Source organism: Musca vetustissima, unplaced genomic scaffold (assembly GCF_032173495.1).
Source record: "Musca vetustissima isolate MV318-11 ecotype Yass unplaced genomic scaffold, APGP_CSIRO_Mvet_v1 utg20142, whole genome shotgun sequence".
NCBI lineage: Eukaryota > Metazoa > Arthropoda > Insecta > Diptera > Muscidae > Musca > Musca vetustissima.
In genome coordinates, this window is record NW_026882995.1 from 49,160 (window position 1) to 73,994 (window position 24,835).

The window sequence follows — 24,835 nt, forward strand, 5'->3', positions numbered from 1 at the left end:
ACTTAAAGGTGGGTCTTGGACTAATATTTCGCGGCGTTACAAACTCTTGGGGCTGTACAAAGATATAACACGCTGACAACATAGTTGTGTAGGGTATAAAAACCCTCGCCTCTTGGTAGTCCTTGGAAAAATATTTTATAACCAGTAAGGAAAGTAGTAAAGTCGGACGGGGCCGACTATATAAGGTATCATATACCACTTTGGGTATATTCCACAGATGGAATCCCAACAGACGTCGCATTTTTGAAGGACCATTAACATGAAATTAAAAATGTCATTCTGCAACCTGGGACAAAAGTATGTAAATAAATTTAAAGCAAAATATCGAAATCTAAACCGATTTCATCGAAACTTGTCACATGTTAGGTCACACTTATTTCAGTATGTTTTGTGCATTCGGTATGTTTTGAGTTCTTCATTTACTTATAAATCCAAATTTCGTGCAAATCGAAAGATATATAGGTACTTTGGTGCATCATTTACTTAAAATCGGACAAAAATATATATGGGAGCTATATCTAAATCTGAACCGATTTTCACGAAATTTAACACACATCTTTGTAGACTCAATTCAGTACGTTATGCCAAATTTCGTCCAAATCGAATGATATATAGGGACATTGGTGAACCATTTACATAACATCGGACAAAAATATATAAGGGAGCTATATCTAAATCCGAACCGATTTTCACGAAACTTGGCCTACATTATTCTAGGCTTACTTCAGTACGCTGTGCCAAATTTCGTGCAAATCGAAAGATATTTAGGGACTTTGGTGCACCATTTACTTTTAATCGGACGAAACTATATATGGGAGCTATATCTAAATCTGAACCGATTTTTCCCACTTTCAATAGGGTTCGTCCTTGGGTCAAACAAATGAGCTGTACCAAATTTTATCCAAATCGGATTATTAATGCGACCTGTACTTTGTTTGCAATTTAACACCAACAGACGGACGGACATGCATATATCGACTTAGAAAGTGATTCTATGCTTATTCTCAAAAGGAACCATGTGTCTATCTCGTTTCCTTTTGCCTGTTACAAAATATGCATAAAGACATAATACTCAGTACCAAAGTGTGGTGAAGGGTATAAAAATCGACGCCTTTTGGTAGTCGTTGAAATTCTTTTAATTTTTTTTTATAAAATTCACGTCTCTGATAGGCCTTCCAAAAAATATTTAAAAAATATATATATTTTTTTATTTTTATTTTCCGGCATTTTTCAATATTTTGTTATTTTACGGCGAATTCGTTTGAGGAGAGAACAATATGTTGGTGGGGGGAAAGGAGAGTCATGTTAATAGTAAAATGTCAATCAGCTGATATTCCTTGCGCAGAATCACAACAGTTTCATCGGCATGGTTGTTGCTTCCGAACTCCTCAACTAAAGGAATGCTGTTTTGTTGTTGGCATCGCAACATTCAGTTCTATTTCGGCTTCCGTATCCTTAACAAGGATAAACAAATACGCGTAACCAAATACCAAAAACAAAGAATTCATTACCACCATAGTCGGCTACTTTATTTACCGTGCGTAATTTCACGACTGAAGTTTGTTTTTTTATTATTAACCCGGTCGTGACAAAAACAAAAATATTACAAGAAGTGGACAAAACCGAGAAAGCCACTCCAGTATCAACACACCACCATATCGGGACATTTTTATTAATGAAGTAGTTGGACAACTTCGTGTGCTTGTTTCTTTCCTTTTGGTTTTCATTACGGTAAAAGTTTTGTTAAATTATTTACGATAAGTAGAAACGAAGTAGAATCAAGAAGAAGCAGCAGCAGTAGTAGTTGTAAAAAATATAACAAACGTGCCTAGAAATCATAGCTTACCTTTTACCCACTTTGGATGTGCACGGACGGTGTGGTACTTCGACTATATGTGTGTCTGTTTTTTTTTCTTGTTTTCTTTTTTCATTATTTTTTATTATTATTCTTCGTGTTGTTGTTGCTGTTGTGGCTAATGCATGTGCCAGTGCAATAAACGATGACCACCAAAAGCCTCACTGGCAGAATGATGAACCGACCATACCCCGACTTATTTTGAATATTTTTGTAAACATGACTAATGCAGAAATTATGAAGACATGGTATTGACACATTTACACGGGTGTATGTCATGGTTGTTGAACAAGAACAGTTGGGATTATTTTCAAAAATAGACAAATTTCTCAAGCTTATTAAGAAAATCAATTTTATAAAAATATACATTTACAAATCGGATATTTTTTATAAAAATGTTTTCAAAGCCTACAAAAATACAGGATTTTTTTTTAAAACATTTTTTAAGGACTATTAACTGGAGTGGATTTTTTAAATAAAATTAAGGCCTTACAAGGCAAAATTCAAATGATAAAAATTAAGGACTACCAATAGACGTATATTTTTTTAAATAGTTTATCAAGGACTATAAGCTTGTGCGGATTTTTATACCCTACTCAACTATGTTGTCAGGGTACTATAGTTTTGTGCAGCCGCAAGAGTTTGTAACGCTGCGAAATATTGGTCCTTGATACACCTTTAAGTATGCCGATCAAATCATATCTCGACCGATCATATCATATCTCGACTAGCTGAGTCGATGTAGACTTGTGTGTCCATCGGTCTGTCCATTATAAGTTGTAAACACGATACAGGCCACAGTTATGGACCAATCTTCACGGAATTTTTCATGTAGGATGGTTTCTGGCCAATAAAAGCCCCTATGAAATGGGCCAAACACTTATTTTTGTCGGTTTTTCTGGTCGCTACAGAGGTCGCAATTGATGGCCCAAACATCTCTAATTTTTACATGGAGAAGCGGATCCGGCCAAGGAATAAGCATGCCTGTTTTGATAAAGATCGGTTAATATTTATGGTCAAATTGACCGTGACTTTTGTGTGAAATATTAAAAATAAATTATTCTATGGCGTATATATGTACTCCTGAAGGTCATAGACCCCAGAAGTTGACAGTATATCCATGAGGAGTGGTTGACCTTTAAATTGATACCAATTATATTGTCGTAGGTACTCGGATGCGGGAGTTACACTTAAATATTTACAGGTGCTTACGTATTCATACATTATTTAGTAGGAAACCACACTGGAGGGCGGAAATATATTGAAATTTTGTAGGGACATTCTTTAATTAGTGTAGATTCGAACCATATCAACAAAAATTTTGACCCCGAGAATGGGGGGGATCGCTTTGAAAGTCTGAAATGATGAGTGGTGAGTTTCGGGAAAATCGGTTTATATTTAGATATAGCTCCCATATATTTTTGTCCGATTTTAGGTAAATAGTGCACCAAAGTCCCTATATATGCTTCGATTTGCACGAAATTTGGCATAGCGTACTAAATTAAGTCTAGAGTGATGTGTGTTAAGTTTCCTGAAAATCGGTTCAGATTTAGATACAGCTCCCATATATAGTTTCGTCCGATTTTGGGTAAATGGTGCACCAAAGTCCCTACATATCTTTCGATTTGTAAGAAATTTGGCATAGTGTGCTGAATTGTGTCTAGAATGATGTGTGCTAAGTTTCGTGAAAATCGGTTCAGATTTAAATATAGCTCCCATATATATTTTTGCCCGATTTTATGTAAATGGTGCACCAAAGATCTTATATATCTTTCGATTTGCACGAAATTATGCATAGGGTACTGAATTAGGTCGAGTGTTATGTGTGAAGTTTCGAGAAAATCGGTTCAGATTTAGACATAGCTCCCATATATATTTTCGTCCGATTTTAGATAAACGGTTCAGATTTAGATATAGCTCCCATATATATTTTCGTCCGATTTTAGGTAAATGGTGCACCAAAGTCCCTATATACCTTTCGATATGCGGAAAATTTGGCATAGGGTACTGAATTAGGTCGAGAATTTTATGTGCAAAGTTTCGAGAAAATCGGTTCAGATTTAGATATAGCTCCCATATATATTTGCATCCGATTTAATGTATATGGGGCACCAAAGTCCCACAAAATTTGGTATAGGTTACTGAATTAGGTCCAGAATGATGTGTGTTAAGTTTCGAGAAAATCGGTTCAAATTTAGATATAGCTCCCATATATAGTTTTTTCCGATTTTATGTAAATGGTGCACCAAAGTCCCTTTATATTTTTCGATTTGCGCGAAATTTTCCATAGTGTATTGAATTGAGTCTAGAATGACGTGTGCTAAGTTTCGATTAAATCGGGTCAGATTTATATAGATCCCGTATGTATTTTCGTCCGATTTAAGGTAAATGGGGTACCAAAGTCCCTATATATCTTTCGATTTGCATGTCAATTGAGCCTAATTTTGCATGGTGTAGTCAATTGAGTCTAAATTTCGAGAAAATTGGGTCCGATTTATATATAGCACCCATATATATTTTCGTTCGATTAAATGTAAATAGGGCTCCAAAGTGCCTATATATCTTTCGATTTCCACGAAATTTGGCATAGGGTACTGAATTAAGTCCAGAATGATGTGTGCTCAGTTTCGTTAAAATCGATGTTACTATAATTGAATGTTTTGTACGTTGAAGTATTTCTGCAACCTCTTTTATATATTTGTTCACTCAGGACAAGTGTATTTACACTGTACCAATACAATCACAGTTCTGTATTCGAACTCAACATCATTCTCGACATCGAACATGTCGTATGCTTTGCAATGCTTTAACATAGACGATCTGTACCGAGAGAGCGAAAATTACTCTCCCAACGGATCTATGCGTGTGCCCAACACAATCATAGCAGTTTGCATATGTATTGTTGGCTAACCCTGATTTACAGAAACTTTGTGTTTTTTTCTGTATTTGTATTTACACTTGTTGTTGTTGTTCTGCATGTTCATGGGGATTTTCGTGCCTTTGAGATGGAAATCTGTCCCTACCAAAGCTCGTGTGTTATGTTTGAGAAAATCGGGTTCGATTCAGATTTAAGTTCGCTCAATTTCATGTCAATGTTCCTTGGAAAAGCGACGTCTGTTAGGATTCCATCTGTTGAATATACCCAAAGTGGTGAAGGGTATCATATAGTCGGCCCAGTCCAACTTTATTGCTTTCCTTACTGGTTTTCTTTTGACTTGACAAAATATTGCATAATTTTTCCTATAAAATAATAGATTATTTAAAATTTAATAAAATAATTTAATTAATTTAATTTCTTTATATTTTTCTTCTTCTTATATTTGTAGATAACAACATAGCTTATTAAAATAAAATACGTCAGAGTTTCACCCCACAACAACTGCCTTAACAAAAAAAAAGAAAAAAAAAATCAAAACACCACCACCGCCAAAAACAACAAAATAATCAAAAAAAAAAAAAAAAAACATCAACGCGAGCTTCCTATATTTTTATCGCCCACTTGTAAATTTAACAATAAAATAAAAAAAAATCAAATAAAAAACAACAACATCGACAATTCACAATTACAATAATTTTATTTAAGAAGGGTTGTGCTAACTAACTACGAAACAAAAACAACAACAACAGAAACGAAACACTCAAATTACGTTAAATAAATTACATATATTACAATTACAACAACAACTACTGCGAAAAAAAGGCAATACCTAGAATTTTAGAAACAACCTCAACACCACCACTACCAACCCCACCAGTATGGAGTCCATGGAATATGAAATGGCACGCAACATGACGTTGCTATTCTTTTTGGAACGTCTGCTCGATAAGGGAGAGCCACGCACCGTTCATGATTTATCATGTCAGTTTGGCAACAAGGAATTCACCAAGGAGATGCGTCAAATTGCCGGTGGATCACAGTCAGGTAAGTTCAATTTCCAAAAAAGCAAAAAATCAAAAAAGAAAATATTAAAAATTAAAATAAAAAAATAAAAAAATAATATAAAAATAGTGGGAGGGAATCTAAAATCTCCCCTCCATGCCCCTATGATTTAATGCGGGCAAAGGGTCATGTTCCACACCGCAAATATTCACACCCTTTGCCGCTAGTCTATGCCGAACAATGGTTGTTATATATACATTTTTTATTTCCCGAATTCCGGGAATTTCTTCTAAACATCAACCAGCCAGCCATTCAAACAATTGGACACACACACTCCCTCCATATTCCCCCTCCCACAACGTAGCAGGTTAACGATCTCTGATGACAGATGTAATGTGAAGATCAAAACAACCAGATCCATTGTTAGTCTTAGTAGCAACAATAATATATTTTTTTCAAACATCATCACCTTGCATCTTCCTGTCGTGCCACCTTCACTCTATCCTCCTCCCAGCCACCCTCTATTTATGGTTGTAGGAAAAACTGTATTTCCTTCAAATGTCATCTCAATTTCATTAAATTTTAAACCACCAACAATAAAAACAATGTTGTTGTAGTTTTATTTGTTTTTCTGTCACTTTTTTACTAACTGGCTGAGTTGTTGGCGGCAGACCGTGCACAATTTATCTGGTTGGATGTTAGGGTGGTTATACAAAAAATTAAAAAAATATTTGTTTTCAAATTCCACGCCTTGCCCGGGGCTTTAAAAAATCCACGCCATGACCAGGGCTTTAAAACATGCACGCCTTGGCCAAAGCTTTAAAAAATCCTCGCCTTGGCCAGGGCATTAACAAATATTTTCCACGCCTTGGTCAGGGTTTTAGAAAATATTCTTCAAGCCTTGGCCAGGGTTTTAAAAAATCCATGCCTTGCCCGGGGCTTTAAAAAAATCCACGCCTTGGCCAGGGCTTTAAAAAATCCACGCCTTGGCCAAAGCTTTAAAAAATCCACGCCTTGGCCAGGGCTTTAAAAAATATTTTCTACCCTTGACCAGGGTTTTAAAAAATATTTTCCACGCCTTGGCCAGGGTTTTAAAAATATTTTCCACGCCTTGGCCAGGGCTTTAGAAATTCCACGACTTGCCCGAGGCTTGAAAAAATCCACGCCTTGGCCAGGGCTTTAAAAAATCCACGCCATGGCCAGGGCTTTAAAACATGCACGCCTTGGCCACGGCTTTAAAAAATCCACGCCAGGGCTTTAAAACATGCACGCCTTGGCCAGGCTTAAAAAAAAAATACGCCATGACCAGGGCTTTAAAACATGCACGCCATGGCCAGGGCTTTAAAACATGCACGCCTTGGCCAAAGCTTTAAAAAATCCACGCCTTGGCCAGGGCTTTAAAAAATCCATGCCTTGCCCGGGGCTTTAAAAAAATCCACGCCTTGGCCAGGGCTTTAAAAAATATTTCCCAAGCCTTGGCCAGGGCTTTAAAAAATCCATGCCTTGCCCGGGGCTTTAAAAATCCATGCCTTGCCCGGGGCTTTAAAAAAATCCACGCCTTGGCCAGGGCTTTAAAAAATCCACGCCTTGGCCACGGCTTTAAAACATGCACGCCTTGGCCAAAGCTTTAAAAAATCCACGCCTTGGCCAAAGCTTTAAAAAATCCACGCCTTGGCCAGGGCTTTAAAAAATATTTTCTACGCCTTGGCCAGGGTTTTAAAAAATATTTTCCACGCCTTGGCCAGGGTTTTAAAAATATTTTCCAAGCCTTGGTCAGGGCTTTGAAAAAATATTTTCCACACCTTGGCCAGGGCTTTAAAAAATATTTTCCACGCCTTGGCCAGGGCTTTAAAAAATCCACGCCTTGGTCAGGACTTTACAAAAATCCACGCCTTGGACAGGGCTAAAAAATATTATTCACGTCTTGGCCAGGGCTTAAAAAAATATTTTCCACGCCTTGGCCTGGGCTTTAAAAAATCCAGGTCAGGGCTTCGATTTTTTAAAAATATTTTTTTAAGCCTAGGTCAAGGCGTGGATTTTTAAAAAATATTTTTTTAAAGGGATTTTTTTTAAAGACCAGGTCAAGGCTTGGATTTTTTAAAAATATTTTTTTAAGCCCAGGTCATATATTTTCAAAAATGTTGTTTTTGCAAAATAATCATCGTTCTTTTTTTCTACTGTCTACATAAGTCCCAGAGGACTTCTTTATTCAATAGAAGACCTAGAGCTCTTCCAGTGCCTATAGAAGACTTATAGATCTTTTAAAGAAGATCAATAGAAGACATATTGGTCTTCTAAAGACCTCTAGGTGTTGTATAGACAATAGGTTCGCAGACGACCATTAGAATACCCAGAGGTCTCGCATAGATAATAAGGCCCCAGGTCATTTTTATAAGTCCCAGAGGTCTTCTACTGTCTATTGAAAACCTAGAAGCCTATAGAAGACCATTATGTGTCCTATTGTCCTATTTTGTCTATAGAAGGGTCTTCTATTCTAGTGGACACCCTTAAACACCCATCCAAAGACAAATCAAGACTTCTAGGTCTTCCGTAGACAATAGAAGATCTGAGGATGTTCCAAAGGCAGTAGAAGACATATTGGTCCTTTAGGTGTTATATAGACAATAGGTTCGCAGACGATCATTAGAAGACCCATAGGTCTTGCATAGATTATGGGGCCTCAGATCATTTTCATAAGACCCAGATAAGTCTTCTATTGTCTATTGAATACCTAGAGGTCTATAGAAGAATATAGATGACTTGCTGTCCTACTATCTTTAGAAGACCCAGATATCTTTTATCGTTTATGAAACATCTAAAGATCTTCTTTTGTCTATAGAAGGGACTTCTATTGGCTACTGAAGATCCTTCCACAGACAAATGAAGACTTCTATGTCTTCCATAGATGATAGAAGATCTGTGGGCCTTCTAAAGATAGTAGGAGACATCTTGATCTTCTAAAAATCTCTAGGTGTTGTATAGACAATAGGTTCGCAGACGACAATTAGAAGACACAGTGGTCTTGCATAGATAATAGGCTCCCAGGTCATATTTGTAAGACCCAGAGATCTTCTTTTGCCTATTGAAAACATAGAGGTCTATAGAAGACCATTATGTCTCCTACTGTCTTTGGAAGATCCAGGGATCTTCTATCGTTTATGAAAGTCCTAAAGATCTTCTTTTGTCTTTAGAAGTGTCTTCTATTGATTATTAAACACCTTTCCATAGACTAATGAGGACTTCTAGGTCTTCCATAGATCGTAGAAGATCTGTGGGCCTTCTAAAGACAGTAGACAACATATTGGTCTTTTAAAGACCTCTAGGTGTTGTATAAACAATAGGTTCGCAGACGACCATTAGAATAACCAGTGGTCTTCCATTGATAATAGGGTCCCAGGTCATTTGTGTAAGACCCAGAGATCTTCTATTGCCTATTGACAACCTAGAGGTATATAGAAGACCATTATGTCCCTACTATCTTTAGAAGACCCAGATATCTTCTTATCTATTATGCAAGACCTAAAGATCTTCTTTTGTCTATAGAAGGATTTCCTATGAATTTTGAACTCCCCTCCATAGACAAATAAAGACTTCTAGGTCTTCCATAGATGATAGAAGATCTGTGGGCCTTCTAAAGACGGTAGGAGGCATTTTGGTCTGCTAAAGACCATTGGCAGGCCTCTGGGTCTTTTAAGTATCCACTAGAAGACCTGATAGCCTGTTTCTGTTCGTTATAGAGGAGGTCGGTCTTACAAAAGTCTTAGAAGTTTTCTGGATTCCATGGCAAATCCTCTTATTTTTCTTGTCTATAGTGGAGTCTTAGGGGCCTTATAATGCCTATATGTGCTACTCTATTTTCTCAAGAAACCCCACCCTAATATCCATTCCTAGTGCATCACATTCGTATATATAACATCTAGTTCGCTTGGTCGTCGGCCGTCCGCTCTGTTTCTATTGAAATGTTTGCCATTGTACAGGTGTTATATGTCATTGCCTTTCTTTCGTGTTCGACATTGTATTCGGCTACTAGCTAAAGCCACTTGGAGGTTATGTTTGAAAATATATCCAACATTTTTGAATACCTTCAACATGTGTGAATGCAACAGCCAACAAGCCTCTTGAGAAAAATGTCTCTTGACATCAAGTAGCCGCCTGGCAATGCAACAAAGAAATCGTCGATATTAAAACATTGGAAACAAATATTTACACACACATTATCGGAAGGGGGTGTAGAGGACGAACAGCGACCGAAAAATACTACTTTATTGTTATTGTTATGAAAACAAAAATAAAAGAAATGTCGACGATGTTGTTGTTGTTTTGTTGTGTCTGATGTCAATATATTTTATTTACAATTGATTTGTTTCTACGAAATAATTCACACCAAACATCCACATACAGATTTCATACTCAGCCAGCCATCCATCCAGTCATTCAAACATCCATCTAGTCATCCGTCCAGCCGGCCAACCAGTAGTCAACTCTTAATTTATTCATTGCAGATGTTGTTATTTATTTCTTTAGCCTTGTGGGCCTTCTGCTTTGTTTACACCATCGTGTTTGGATGGTAACTCCCAGCAACAAGTCCACATGTTGCATGCCGAGTAATGAGGAGAGGCACATGAGATTTCCTGATCCACAACCTCTAAATGATGTTTTTTCCCATCTTTTCATTGACAATGAGTTCAGTGTGCCGGGTGTAACATTGCCAGCACCCACCTCCACCTTCATCAATACTTTATTTCTTTTTCCGATACTGTACCGTTGGAGATGTCTCTGCATTCTTGTTATTGTTGTAGTGACATGCAAACCATGACAGCACGAGAAAAATGTCAATATTTCCATTATTTTTTATCTTTTTATCCATTCAAAGGCAGAATAAAAAAGTAGGTGACATATTCTGGTTGATTTGCATAGAGCTATGCGTTTCCGGCATAATGTTTGAATAAATGTCAGATTTGTGATTTTTTCGTATAAGAATTGGGTTGATGGGATATTTTTAGCCCTACTATGAATATGAAGAGAGAATGGGTATCATTTAGTCGCACCCCTAACATTTCTTTTGAATGTGCGAGATGTGTTTAAGGTCTTTTCTTGTCGTGTATGACATGTTTGTCAGTTTTCAATTGACTATTTGACAGATGTCATAATTTTCAATGGGCTTTAGGCGATAAGTGAATGAATGGCTTTGGAAAAAACATGAGATATTATACAGACAACATCAGAAGGGATTATTGGAAAATATGATTCCGAAAATAATATTTATTAAGAGATTCCAGTTATGATCAAGGACAATGCCTATAATTTTCGGTGATGATCAGATAATAATTTTGGGATGAAGTGGACCGAAAACTTATTTGTTTGTGTTTTTTTTCAAGTCGATCTACAGGCCACAATTGAAAGCCGAACATCGCAACACAAACCACAGTGAAGAGAATCTGGACAAGTACAGCCCTCGTCTACTGAATATTAGACATATTTGTTGGCATCTAGTCGGTCAAGAGGGTGTAAATATTGCGAAACATTGGCCAAGCTCAGAATATAGAACCATAGAAAGTTAGATTTTCGTGGACGTTCTTTAGGGTATCATATGGTCGGACCGTCCGACTATACTGCTCCGCTCACTGGTTTAAAAATATTTTTATATGCTAACTATAACAAATTCACTATATAGGCGTGAATTTGTTAAAACGAATTGTTGGAGCAGACTTTTAGGCGTGAATTAAAAAAATATTTTTTAGAGCAGACTTTTAGGCGTGGGGTTTTTTTTAAATATGTTTTAGAGTAGACATGTAAGCTTGGATTTTTTAAACATTTTTAACTTATTTAATTTTTTAAAAGCACACTTTTAGGTGTGGATTTTTTAAAATATATTTTCGGAGCAGACTTTTAGGCGTCGATTTCTAAACATATTTTTAAGAGCAGGCTTTTATGCGTCGATTTTTAAACATATATTGAAGGCACTCTTTTAGGCGAGTATTTTTAAACATGTTTTTTTAAAGGCATACTTTTAGCCGTGGATTTTTTAAAAATATGTTTAAGAGAAGTCGTTTAGGAGTCGATTTTTTAAACATTTGTTTAAGAGAAGTCGTTTAGGCGTCGATTTTTTAAACATATTTTTAAGATCAGGTTTTTAGTTGTGGATTTATTAAAAATATTTTGTAGAGCACACTTTTAGGCGTGAATTTTCTGAAAAAATATTTTTAGAGCACACTTTTAAGCGTGAATTTTCTGAAAAAATATTTTTAGACCACACTCTTAGGTGTGGATTTGTTAAAATATTTTTAATAAGAAGCGGCGCTCAAAGGTCGTTTTATTTTTAAATTTTTTTAGGCCTAGATTTTTTTTAATCTGATTTAATTTTAATTATATGATAATGAGCTTATCTATTATAGGACATTTTTTTCTTCATAACGATTATGTAGTAATGAGTTAAGCCTCCTCTTTCCATTTAACACTTTCAACAGTCTATATCCTTTTCCCTAAATTACTTGTTATCCTTTCGTTGACAATTATCATAAATATTTTTTTTTGCAATTTAAGTTTTTCTTCTTTCTCTCTCTAATAGAATGACCTTTGACGACTTAGGTGGGATATTGAAAATGTTATGTTAATGTTCCGAAGGTGTAAACCGCAATACAGAGGTTAACTACCAAAAAATACGCACACACACAGAACAAATCCTTGTAACTCTTGTTATTTGAGTAGGGATAAAATACTTAGATCCTCTTGCGTAGGATATCAAAAGGGTCGACATAAGGACTTTACCAAAAAAAAAAAAAACAGAAGAAAAAACAATATCATCCCTGACATAGTAATAATATGTTTTGATATGTTTATGATATCCATGATAATACCTCTTGAGACGTACACGGAGACACAAACACACACGCCAACACATCCCCAAAAGGATAATAAAGTCTTAAGTTACTGCAAAAACATGAAGTCGAAAAATCCATCTATAAACAAAAACATATATACTCATACTCCCGCACAATACACACACATGCAAACACATCTTCAATTACCAAATAACTGTCTTTTTGTTGGCTTTTCGATTTTTTGGGGTTAAGAAAGTTGTGTGTGTGTGTGTGTGTGTAAGGGAGAAGGGAAGGGGGTACTCTATTCCATATCATGATTGTTGCTTGTTATTTTCCCATTACATATGAACGGGAGAAAAAAAATAGAAAAGGGGTGGGGAGGCGGCACATAAGGCAAATGTTGGTGATGGTGGGGGTTAACTAGACATAGAGACCGACGATTACGTGACCAAACTAGTCAATTGAAAATAAAAACGAAATTATAATATTCGATATCCGAATTTTCGATATTGGTGAAATGCAAATGTCTTGTCGACGATGTGGTCGAATAATAAATGTCTTGTACAAAAAGTTTAATGGATTTGTCGATTTCCACTTCCCCACACCCCATCATCATCATCATACCCATTGTACTTTCTTTGTTTATATGAAAATGGAGGGGAGTGAGGCGGTTATAATTTCATAGATGATGGTTTGTTAAATAGTGCCGGTAAAGACATTATCAAAGTTGTTGGTATCTTATTTCCGTCCGGTTTTCTTATCACCTGGCTGAATATTTAAATTTCGAGATAAGAACAACAGTTCGATCATTTTTTCTGTAGAAAAAAATCGCTTCTGAGGTTCAGTGAATTTTTTTTCCTATAGAAAAAACTTTGATTTGAGGTTCGTCGATTTTTTTAGAATAGAATCAGAGGTCTATTAATTTTTATTCTGTAAAATTTACCCGCATACCTCTTGAATTTAATTATACACAACTATGTTGTCAGGGTATTATAGCTTTGTGCAGCCCCAAAAGTTTGTAACGCCGCGAAATATTGGTCCTAGACCCACCTTTAAGTATACCGATCGTCATATCTCGACCAGCGGAGTCGATCTAGACATCGGTTAATATTTAGGAGATGAAATGGGCCAAATACGTCATTTTTGTCTGATTTTCTGGTCGCTCTAGAGGCCGCAATTATGGCCCAAACATCGCGAAATTTTGCGTGGAGAAGGGTATAGGGCCAAAGAATATTTTCATAAAGATCGATCAATATTTAGCGGGTCAAATAGACCCTGACTTTTGTGTGAAAAATGACAAATTTTGTATTCTATGGCGAATAATTACTCCTGAAGGGCATAGACCCGCGAAGTTGATAGTATATGCAAGAGGCGTGGTTGTTGGCCTTTAAATTGCGCAGATCGCTTTGAAATTTTACATAAAGTTCCGGTTATGGTCAATGACGATGCCTAACATTTTCGGTGATGTTGAGATGATGCTTAGGGTGCAATAAACCGAAATCTTTTTTTTTTTTGTCAGATTTTCTAGTCGCTCTAGAGGCCATTATTATATGCAGAACATCACATGCTTTACACGGTGAAGGGGAACAATTATTTAGAACGGCTGTTTAGATTATGATCGGTTAATATTCCGAGGGTCAAGTCAACCACAACTTAAAGTGACCACATTTTTATTTTATGTGTTAAATATTCACCTCGGGAAAACAAGATTTAAAATATGCCAGGGTTAGAACGTAGAGCTGTTGACTTAAAATCGGTCAATTTTGCACAGGCTTAGAGTATAGAACCGCAGAAATTACAGTTTGGTGGAAGTTGTGTAGGGTTTCATATGATCGGCCCGTCTGACAAAAAGGCCTGAAAGTAGCAGTGATTGTTTATCGTGATGAATATCCTTTTATCCTTGCACTCTAAGGATAATGTCCGACATTTATGGTTGTAATATTTTACCCCGCTACTTTCCGCTTCTATGTTCAGTGGAGTGTTCTTATAATAAATTTCTTTCCAATTGTACAAATGGCAACAGCATGTTGTCCATCCCATCCCCCCACACTTTGAATGGCTAACATTTGTTTCCTCTGGCAGAACACAAAATACCGTGTCATGTTCTATATTCTATTATTGTAATGGATTTCAAATATATTGGAATAGATGTTAATGCCATTATTTTGCATTGAAAAAAAAATGTTCAACCCCCTTGAAGAAACCTTCCGAAATTTTCACATCATTTACAAGGAAATTGTGTTGACATTTCACTCGTCGATGTTCTCAACCGTCTGTTTTTCTTCAACCATTCTTGGGGGGGTTTCGGATTCGTGTCCCATTTTGGCCATCGACACACACACACACAAAAGTGTTAAATGACATTAAAGTTTGGAATAATGAGTTCATAACTTTTTTATGAAGGCTGTTGTGGCGGAATGGAACGGAAAAGCGGGGGGTAGCAGCACTACACAAATAATACAACTGGGACGACATGTCAATGTGCGGTTGTAGTGACAAAAGCTATTTCTATTTAATGGCATTTGCCATTCAGGAGGCGGGCTATAAATATAGAATTTTCACAAGGGCATTTAATTCAATTATCCATTTTTAGTAAAACATAAATTTCAATAAAAAAATATTTGGAAATAAATATTAATATTGAGTTAGGAGACAGAATATGATATGAGGTAAAAAAAAATACCGAAACTCAGATCAATGTTGAACTTCAGTTCGTTGAATTTTCTTTAGAAAAAAATTCGCAAGACCCTTGGGTCGCAAGACCTTTGTGTCGGGTTTTTATATAGAAAAAAATTCGCAAGACCCTTGGGTCGATTTTTTTCTATAGAAAAAAAATTCACAAGACCCTTGGGTCGATTTTTTTTTATAGAAAAAAAATTCACAAGACCCTTGGGTCGATTTTTTTTATAGAAAAAAAATTCACAAGACCCTTGGGTCGATTTTTTTCTATAGAAAAAAAAATTCGCAAGACCCTTGGGTCGATTTTTTTCTATAGAAAAAAAAAATTCGCAAGACCCTTGGGTCGATTTTTTTCTATAGAAAAAAATTCGCAAGACCCTTGGGTCGATTTTTTTCTATAGAAAAAAATTCGCAAGACCCTTGGGTCGATTTTTTTCTATAGAAAAAAATTCGCAAGACCCTTGGGTCGATTTTTTTCTATAGAAAAAAATTCGCAAGACCCTTGGGTCGATTTTTTTCTATAGAAAAAAAAAATTCGCAAGACCCTTGGGTCGATTTTTTTCTATAGAAAAAAATTCGCAAGACCCTTGGGTCGATTTTTTTCTATAGAAAAAAATTCGCAAGACCCTTGGGTCGATTTTTTTCTATAGAAAAAAATTCGCAAGACCCTTGGGTCGATTTTTTTTTATAGAAAAAAATTCGCAAGACCCTTGGGTCGATTTTTTTCTATAGAAAAAAATTCGCAAGACCCTTGGGTCGATTTTTTTCTATAGAAAAAAATTCGCAAGACCCTTGGGTCGATTTTTTTCTATAGAAAAAAATTCGCAAGACCCTTGGGTCGATTTTTTTCTATAGAAAAAAATTCGCAAGACCCTTGGGTCGATTTTTTTCTATAGAAAAAAATTCGCAAGACCCTTGGGTCGATTTTTTTCTATAGAAAAAAATTCGCAAGACCCTTGGGTCGATTTTTTTCTATAGAAAAAAATTCGCAAGACCCTTGGGTCGATTTTTTTCTATAGAAAAAAATTCGCAAGACCCTTGGGTCGATTTTTTTCTATAGAAAAAAATTGCCAGACCCTTGGGTCGATTTCTTTCTATAGAAAAAAATTCGCAAGACCCTTGGGTCGATTTCTTTCTATAGAAAAAAATTCGCAAGACCCTTGGGTCGATTTTTTTCTATAGAAAACAATTCGCAAGACCTTTGGGTCGATTTTTTTCTATAGAAAACAATTCGCAAGACCCTCAGGTCGGTTTATTTCTATAGAAAAAAATTCGCAAGACCCTTGGGTTGATTTTTTTCTATAGAAAAAAATTCGCAAACCCTTGGGTCGATTTTTTTCTATAGAAAAAAATTTGCAAGACCCTTGGGTCGATTTTTTTCTATAGAAAAAAATTCGCAAGACCCTTGGGTCGATTTTTTTCTATAGAAAAAAATTCGCAAGACCCTTGGGTCGATTTTTTTCTATAGAAAAAAATTCGCAAGACCCTTGGGTCGATTTTTTTCTATAGAAAAAAATTCGCAAGACCCTTGGGTCGATTTTTTTCTATAGAAAAAAATTCGCAAGACCCTTGGGTCGATTTTTTTCTATAGAAAAAAATTCGCAAGACCCTTGGGTCGATTTTTTTCTATAGAAAAAAATTCGCAAGACCCTTGGGTCGATTTTTTTCTATAGAAAAAAATTCGCAAGACCCTTGGGTCGATTTTTTTCTGTAGAAAAAAATTCGCAAGACCCTTGGGTCGATTTTTTTCTGTAGAAAAAAATTCGCAAGACCCTTGGGTCGATTTTTTTCTATAGAAAACAATTCGCAAGACCTTTGGGTCGATTTTTTTCTATAGAAAACAATTCGCAAGACCCTCAGGTCGATTTATTTTTTATAGAAAAAAAATTCGCAAGACCCTTGGGTCGATTTTTTTCTATAGAAAAAAATTCACAAGACCCTTGGGTCGATTTTTTTCTATAGAAAAAAATTCACAAGACCCTTGGGTCGATTTTTTTCTATAGAAAAAAATTCACAAGACCCTTGGGTCGATTTTTTCCATAGAAAAAAATTCGCAAGACCCAAGGGTCTTTTTTTCCATAGAAAAAAATTCGCAAGACCCTTGGGTCGATTTTTTTCCATAGAAAAAAATTCCCAAGACTCTTGGGGTCAATTTTTTCCATAGAAAAAAATTCGCAAGACCCTTGGGGTCAATTTTTTTCCATAGAAAAAAATTCGCAAGACCCTTGGGGTCAATTTTTTCCATAGAAAAAAATTCGCAAGACCCTTGGGGTCAATTTTTTTCCATAGAAAAAAATTCGCAAGACCCTTGGGTCGATTTTTTTTTATACAGAAAAAAATTCGCAAGACCCTTGGGTCGATTTTTTTCTATACAGAAAAAAATTCGCAAGACCCTTGGGTCGATTTTTTTCTATACAGAAAAAAATTCGCAAGACCCTTGGGTCGATTTTTTTCTATACAGAAAAAAATTCGCAAGACCCTTGGGTCGATTTTTTTCTATACAGAAAAAAATTCGCAAGACCCTTGGGTCGATTTTTTTCTATACAGAAAAAAATTCGCAAGACCCTTGGGTCCATTTTTTTCTATAGAAAAAAATTCGCAAGACCCTTGGGTCGATTTTTTTCTATAGAAAAAAAATTCGCTAGACCCTTGGGTTCGTTTTTTTTCTATAGAAAAAAATTCGCAAGTCCCTTGGGTCGATTTTTTCTGTAGAAAAAAATTCGCAAGTCCCTTGGGTCGATTTTTTCTGTAAAAAATAAATTTAAAAGACCTCTTCCTAACAACCTACTTGAAAATACTTCGTTTGTGGGTGTAAATAAAAGTAGTTATTTATTTATACAATTATTTATAAGTTAACACAATTTACAACTGTTTTTTTAATGGGTTTAACAAATATGTGCCAATTAGTTGCTAAATTAAGTTTTAAGTTCCTCAGTTTATTGTTCGATTTTTTTGTGTTAGCCTGGTTAACTGCCTTCTTCAGTCGAACGGAGAAAAAAAGCCAACAACTTTATTTTCATCGGTTATTCCAAATTTGTGTTTTTTTGTTGTTATGTGGGTTTTGCGATTTAGGTGTAATTTCGATTTCCTTCAAGCATGCCGTGGCATGGTTATTATAGAGTCATCATAATCGTCGCCGTCGGAGGGGAGTATAGGTGACCCACCAACAGAGACTAGCTTGCTGGCTGGCTGAATGACTGACTGGCAAAGCAAAACGCCCAGCTGGTGGTAGAAGGTGTGCGAGTTAACGTCTCGGTCTGTCTGTTTGCCTGAATTGAAACAATGGCTAAAAAACACCGCCTACAAATGTTTTAATTGTGCTAAGCAACCAAACGATTCAACCGAACATTCCTTGAGATGTGGGGGTAGGGGAAATTTGGCCCCACTCCCCACCTTTCTCCCCTCAGCGAATTAAGATATTTGCGAATTACTTTCATTTTATGCACTCACGCACTCAAAGTCACGCGATTAACAGTCTAGGCACACATTCTGCTGGTAGAGATTGCCATGATGTACATGTATGATTGGCAGACGGACGGACCGACTTACCCCTCCTGCTTACCTACTAGAGGAGATTTGCAGTCTAACTATTCTTCTCTTTCGTATGAAATACAAATTCCATTGGGTAGGTTGCTGCACATACACATATGTATCTCCTTAACTATCATTTTCATAATTACCACAATGATGAGTATTATTTTTTGGGGTGCAGGGTCCCCCTATCCTCCTAAATCTCTACAATATTGTTTAACATTTGTTTTTGTTAATTTTCTGAAACTTTTATTTTTCCTTTTCCCTGATTGTTGTTGTTGTTGGCAACTAACAGTTTTGTTTTTTTTTTTTTTTGTTTTTGCTGTTTTGTTGTTTTTCTTTAGCCTGATATCTGATCTGGGCTTAAAAGTGATAATAACATAGTTAGGGGCTAATGGCGGGAAATGAAAATATTTTGATGGGTAATTTGTAGAGAAATTAAATACAAAAATTGCTGAACAATTAAATGAACAAAAAGTCTGTGGGAGTAATATGGAACCTCTAAGCTATGAAAATAAAATTAAAACGTTTAAGGGAAAAATCCAAAGGTGAACTGAGGTTCTTATCGAACTTTTTCTCTAAACAAGATTGCTTTAGGTGATCCAGAGAACTTTCCTTGATTTGCATAGTAGAAAAATGAAAATGGTAAATTGAGACGTTTAATTTTTCTCCATAGCAAAAAGTGTCCTCAAGTGTGAGTGAGGTATCTCATATGTTTTTCTATAATAATAAAAATTTGCCTTAGGTGTTCCACCAAGTCCCACGAAAAATATGGCCTTCATAATGAAAAATTTAACTTCTAATGTAACTGGGTTTCAATAATTTTATGGGATTTTGATTTGATTACAATATTGCAATGTCCAATATATAGGTAAAATTCCGATAAAATTTACTTGGCTGCAGGGTAACCTTCCTTTTCGAATATTTGCTGCAGTCGAACTATAACATCGTGCATTTTTGTTAAAATTGATTCCCAAAGGTTAAACTCTTCTAACACATTCTGGAGACCTTCTCCGATTATTCTTTCAATTTTGAGAATATACAACATAATTTATCTATACCATCCTTCGTTATGGTGGATGGATGGTATTGACACCAACTCTGGTTTGTAGGTAGGATGGGTTCTGGCCTATGAAGACCTTGGGTCGATTTTTTCTATACAAAAAAATTCGCAAGATCCTTGGACCGATTTTTTCTATACAAAAAAATTCGCAAGACCCTTGGGTCGATTTTTTTTCTATAGAAAAAAATCGCATGACCCTTTGGTCGACTTTTTTTCTATAGAAAAAATTGGCAAGACCCTTGTGTGGATGGATGGTATTGACACCAACTCTGGTTTGCAGGATGGGTTAATTGAAGATACTTATGGTTTTTGGTAATGATCGATTAATATAGACCAAATACCAGAGGCTGCAATTATGGTCCGAACATCGTGAAATTTTAAATGGAGAAGGGGATCGGGCCAAAGAATAAGCAGAAATCTGTTTTGACAAAGATCAGTCAACATTTTGAGGGGTTGTCAAATGAATCCAGACTTTTGTGTGAAAAATGACAAAAATGTATTGTTTAGTAACCCATTACCACACCAGAGGACGAAATATAGGGCTGTAGGTTTGACATTTTCTACGAGATTCCTGTGATTATCAGATAATAATTTTGGGATATAGAAGACCGAAAACTTAATTTTTTGTGTATTTTTTCGTGTTGTCTACAATTATAAGCCGAACATCACATCCCAACCCACGGTGAAGGGAATATGGACAAGTGATTTGAAGGAATGTACTGAGTATTAGTAATATTCGGAAAATATGTCAGTTTAAGGTTGACCTAGAACTTAGAACTATTTTAGTCTATATTTTGCTAATTATCTAAAAAATTTCTATTATTTTATAGGTACGTTCGATATGATTATTTCAATGATAGCGCATTCAATAAACCATAAAATCGTAAGTTAGAAATATCCTGTATTTTACGGCTTGGATCGAAGCATGCGATACACTCGATAGAGTTACCATATACGTCATAGAATGTAATTTTTATTATTTTTAACACATTATTTTTAACTTATCAAAATATATGTAGAGTAGTAGTTCTGACTCCATGATCGTAGTCCTGATCCGTCGCGTTAAATTTTATTTCGCTTAATTTCTTAATTATGGACTGTAAATCGAATGCGCACTCAAAGAGTGATATATCCATTGATCCATCAAAAATTCAGTACTAATATTTGGTGTTGTACAATTTTTTTGTTTTACTCCAAAGTATTTATTTAATACCCTCACAACATAGTTATCAAGTTCGAAACGAATCATATTATACGAGGGCAGTTCGGAAAGTTCTTAGCCTAGCACAAAAAGCGCGGTATAAACAGAAAAAAGTTAAGTGTTTTGGAAACTTCCTTCTCTGTTTTGAACACATGTTAAATTTTGTTTCGATCTGGAAACTCCATTATTTTGAAACAGGTTTTCAAAAAAGACGCATCCACTAAGAACTTTCCTAACTGCCCTCGTATGCTGAGCAACAAGTGGTATGTAATGCCGTATTTAAAAAAAATGATATAATTTCCATTTTATCATTTTTTATGGAGCCAAAGTTAATCCTCTCCCAATAATTTACTACTATGACATGCATCATCTGTATCATTAAAATCCATTAGAATATTTATTTGCCAAGGAAGAAAAAAATAACAAAAAGGACAACAATTTGTCATTCTTAAGCAAGGCTACGAAACAACCATCCACCACCCCAGAAACACCCGCCAGACCACAATCCAATCTAATAAAGATATTGTTCTGTGTTTTTTCTTTAGCACCACCGCCATTATACATTCATCATCGCCAGCCCCCTCACCATATGGTTACGAAAGAATCATTGGAAAACTAACAAAAACAAAGGATATATTTTTCTTATAAGAATATAAAGAAAAACAGCGATTTAAATCCATAAATATATTCTGTTTTTTTTCTATGTACCTCAAGAAACAAAAAGTATAAATTTATAAGAGTCGTTATTTTTTTCAATTTTATTGTTATGCCCAGCGAAATGAGGTGTATTAAGGTACCTTGGCTTCTTCTGATTTATGTACTCGACCAGTTTTCGATTACAGTTGTTATGGGGGATGGAGGGAACAAAGAGATTCTTTCTCTTTGGTTGCTATCAATCACACTTAAAAATAATATATTATAAGACAATTGACAAATACCCAGTCCGCGAACATTTTTTCCAAATTGTGGTTGAAATCCTAAACATAAATTTTAGTATACTAAACGTCATATCTCGACTAGCTGAGTCGATATGGACATGGACCCCTTCTAGCCAATGAAGCTCCCTGTTGTTTTCAGTAATGACCGGTTAATATTTAGAAGATGAAATGGACCAAAATCTATATTTTTGTACGTTTTTCTGATCGTTCTAGAGGCCAGAAGTATTACCCGAACATTACGAAATTTACACAGAGAAAGTGGTCTGACCATGAAATGAGCATAACTGCTCTGGTGATCGGTCAATGATTTATATTATTGTATGGACTCAGGATGTGAAAGTTTAATTTCTATGAAAGACTTCTGAAAGATGTTTTAACTATGGAAGACCTGTTCTATATGTAGACAACCTACAAAGGGTCTAGAAGGTCTTATATCTTCTATGGAAGGTTTGTAAAAGATCTTCCACATATGGGGTCTGCTTTATATGATTTGCAATTTTTCTTTTAAAATATCATCTATCCAAAGAAGATCTAAAAAATTTATTATTTTTATATAAGGCGGGCCTCTATATGATCTATAAAATTACCACAAAATCTCTTCTATTTATATAAGGCTTCTGAATCGTATACAATGTATAGAAAGAAGCCTCTGTAAGCATGTTGACGGTTTTTATCCATGGGAACTTTCATGTGGTCAGAAAGAAGGCCATATTAACTTTATATATTGACAGATGATCTCCGATGATCATTTCAGAGGTTTTCTATATATACAACGGCTTTTGGAGCCTCTTGAAAGGGGTCTACTAGGTCTTATATTTATAGAAGAATTGGAGATTTTTAACGCCTTGAATGCCTGGGGAGACATCCTTGAATAGGCTGAAGGCTTCCGAAAGTCTGAAGGCTTCCGAAAGTCTATTGTGTGTTACAGATTTCGGCAGGACATACTGAAGGTTTATAGGAGGTTTGTTATCGGTGTAATGCCTGTTGGATATTTTGTATGTATTAACAATCGTTGACGAAGCTTCTGTCTTCGTAATACCTCTGGTGAGTTTATATCCATGGAATATCTCTGAAGAATCTTCAGTCTATAGAAGTCCTCGGGAAGGCCTACTGTCTACGGAGAAATTTGTTTTTATCTATTGAAGGATTATAGGCGGTATTTTGTCTGAAGGGGTGTGGGGTTTTTGTCTATAGAAGGCCTGTAGAAGGTTTTTTCTAAGAAGTATCCGAAGTTGGTCTTTAGAAATCCTTCACAAAACTCTTCTAGATGACGTTTGAACGATCTACGAAAGGTATATATAAAATTCTCAAAAAAAAAAAAAAAATATCTCTGAGATACCACCAGGCGTTCTTTAGAACCCCTTCGAAAACTCTACTGTGCGTAGAAGTATTTTCAGCCATAAAACTATGAAAGACCTGTAAGAAATTGTTTTTTTATGGAGGGTCGGCATGAGGTCCTACGTCCGGGGTTCTAACTATTGAAGTTTTTTCTAAGAATTATCCGAATTGGTCTACAAAACCTTCGCAAAACATCTTCAAGATGATGTTTGAGCGCTCTACGTAAGGTATATAACAAATTCTCCATCGAGGTCTTCTGTAGGTCTTCAATATAAAAAACCTCTGAGATACTACCAGGCGGACTTTGGGAACCCTTCGAAAGCTCTTTTCTGTGCGTAGAAGTATTTTATGTCATAAACATATGAAAGACCTATAAGATATTGTATTTCTATGGAAGGTCGGCATGAGGTCCTCCGTCCGGGGTTCTAACTTTTGAAGTTTTTTTTACGAATTATCCGAATTGGTCTGGAAAACCTTCGCAAAACATCTTCAAGATGATGTTTGAACACTCTACTAAAGGTATATAAAAAATTCTCCATCGAGGTCTTCAATATAAAAAAACCTCAGAGATACTACCAGGCGGACTTTGGGAACCCTTCAAAGGTCTCTATAGAAAATATTAAAATCTGCAGGCGGTCTTTAGAACCCCTTCGAAAGCTCTTCTATGTATCGAAGTCCTTCCGTCCTTTAAATGGAAATTTAATGTGTATATAAGCAATGTAGATGGGTTTCTTTCTATCAAAGGTCTCTATAGAAAATATTAAAATCTGCAGGCGGTCTTTAGAACCCCTTCGAAAGCTCTTCTATGTATCGAAGTCCTCTGTTCTATGAAGGGCCTATAAAAAATTGGCTATCTGTAGAAGACCGGTATGTTCTCTTTATTAAAGCCCTATACGATGTCGGTCGATTTTACATCTATGGAGAGTTTTCTGTATGTAGCAGACCTGCTGAGGGTATTCCTTCTATAAAATGCCTCTGGAAGACCTTGAATAGAAAACGTATGGCAATTTTTATTTTCATAGAATACCTCTGTGATAACGGCAGATGGTCTTTAGAAATCCTTTGTGAAGACCTTTGTACGGTTTATGAAGGGCCTATAAGGAATTCCCTATTTATGGAAGGTCGGTATGAATTTATATGTCTCAGAAAGATTTGTAAGAGGCCTTCTGTCGATCTAACACCTCTGGAGAGAATAATGTTTATAGAAGGCCTGTATAAGGTATTCTTTATGTAAAAAGCCTTTGGAAGATTTTCCACAGAAATCATCTGGAAGCCAGATCTCCATAAACTTTATATTTATTTACTGTCACACTTCACATCCTCTGATGATGGTAATATATTTCGATTTTTTTCCAAAACAATTATGAAATTACAATTTCATACCCCTACTTCTGAATGGATTGTGGGATTATAAAAATCGCCAGACCCCAAATAAATCACCACTAAAAACATCGAAAACATGGACATATCATTATTGAAATGTATTTTTTGTTATCAATACTACTTCAATATTTATTATCCATAAATGT

General features: G+C 35.7%; 1 protein-coding gene across 1 annotated transcript in view; it reads left to right on the forward strand.

Moving 5' to 3' along the window:
* Positions 1–5,584: 5,584 nt before the first annotated feature.
* LOC133329732 (uncharacterized) overlaps positions 5,585–24,835 on the forward strand; it is a 58,218-nt gene continuing 38,967 nt past the window's right edge. Inside the window, exon 1 of the mRNA XM_061538198.1 lies at positions 5,585–5,777. Coding sequence (XP_061394182.1) covers positions 5,612–5,777 — 166 coding nt within the window. The 5' untranslated portion in view covers positions 5,585–5,611. The remainder of the gene's footprint in view (positions 5,778–24,835) is intronic.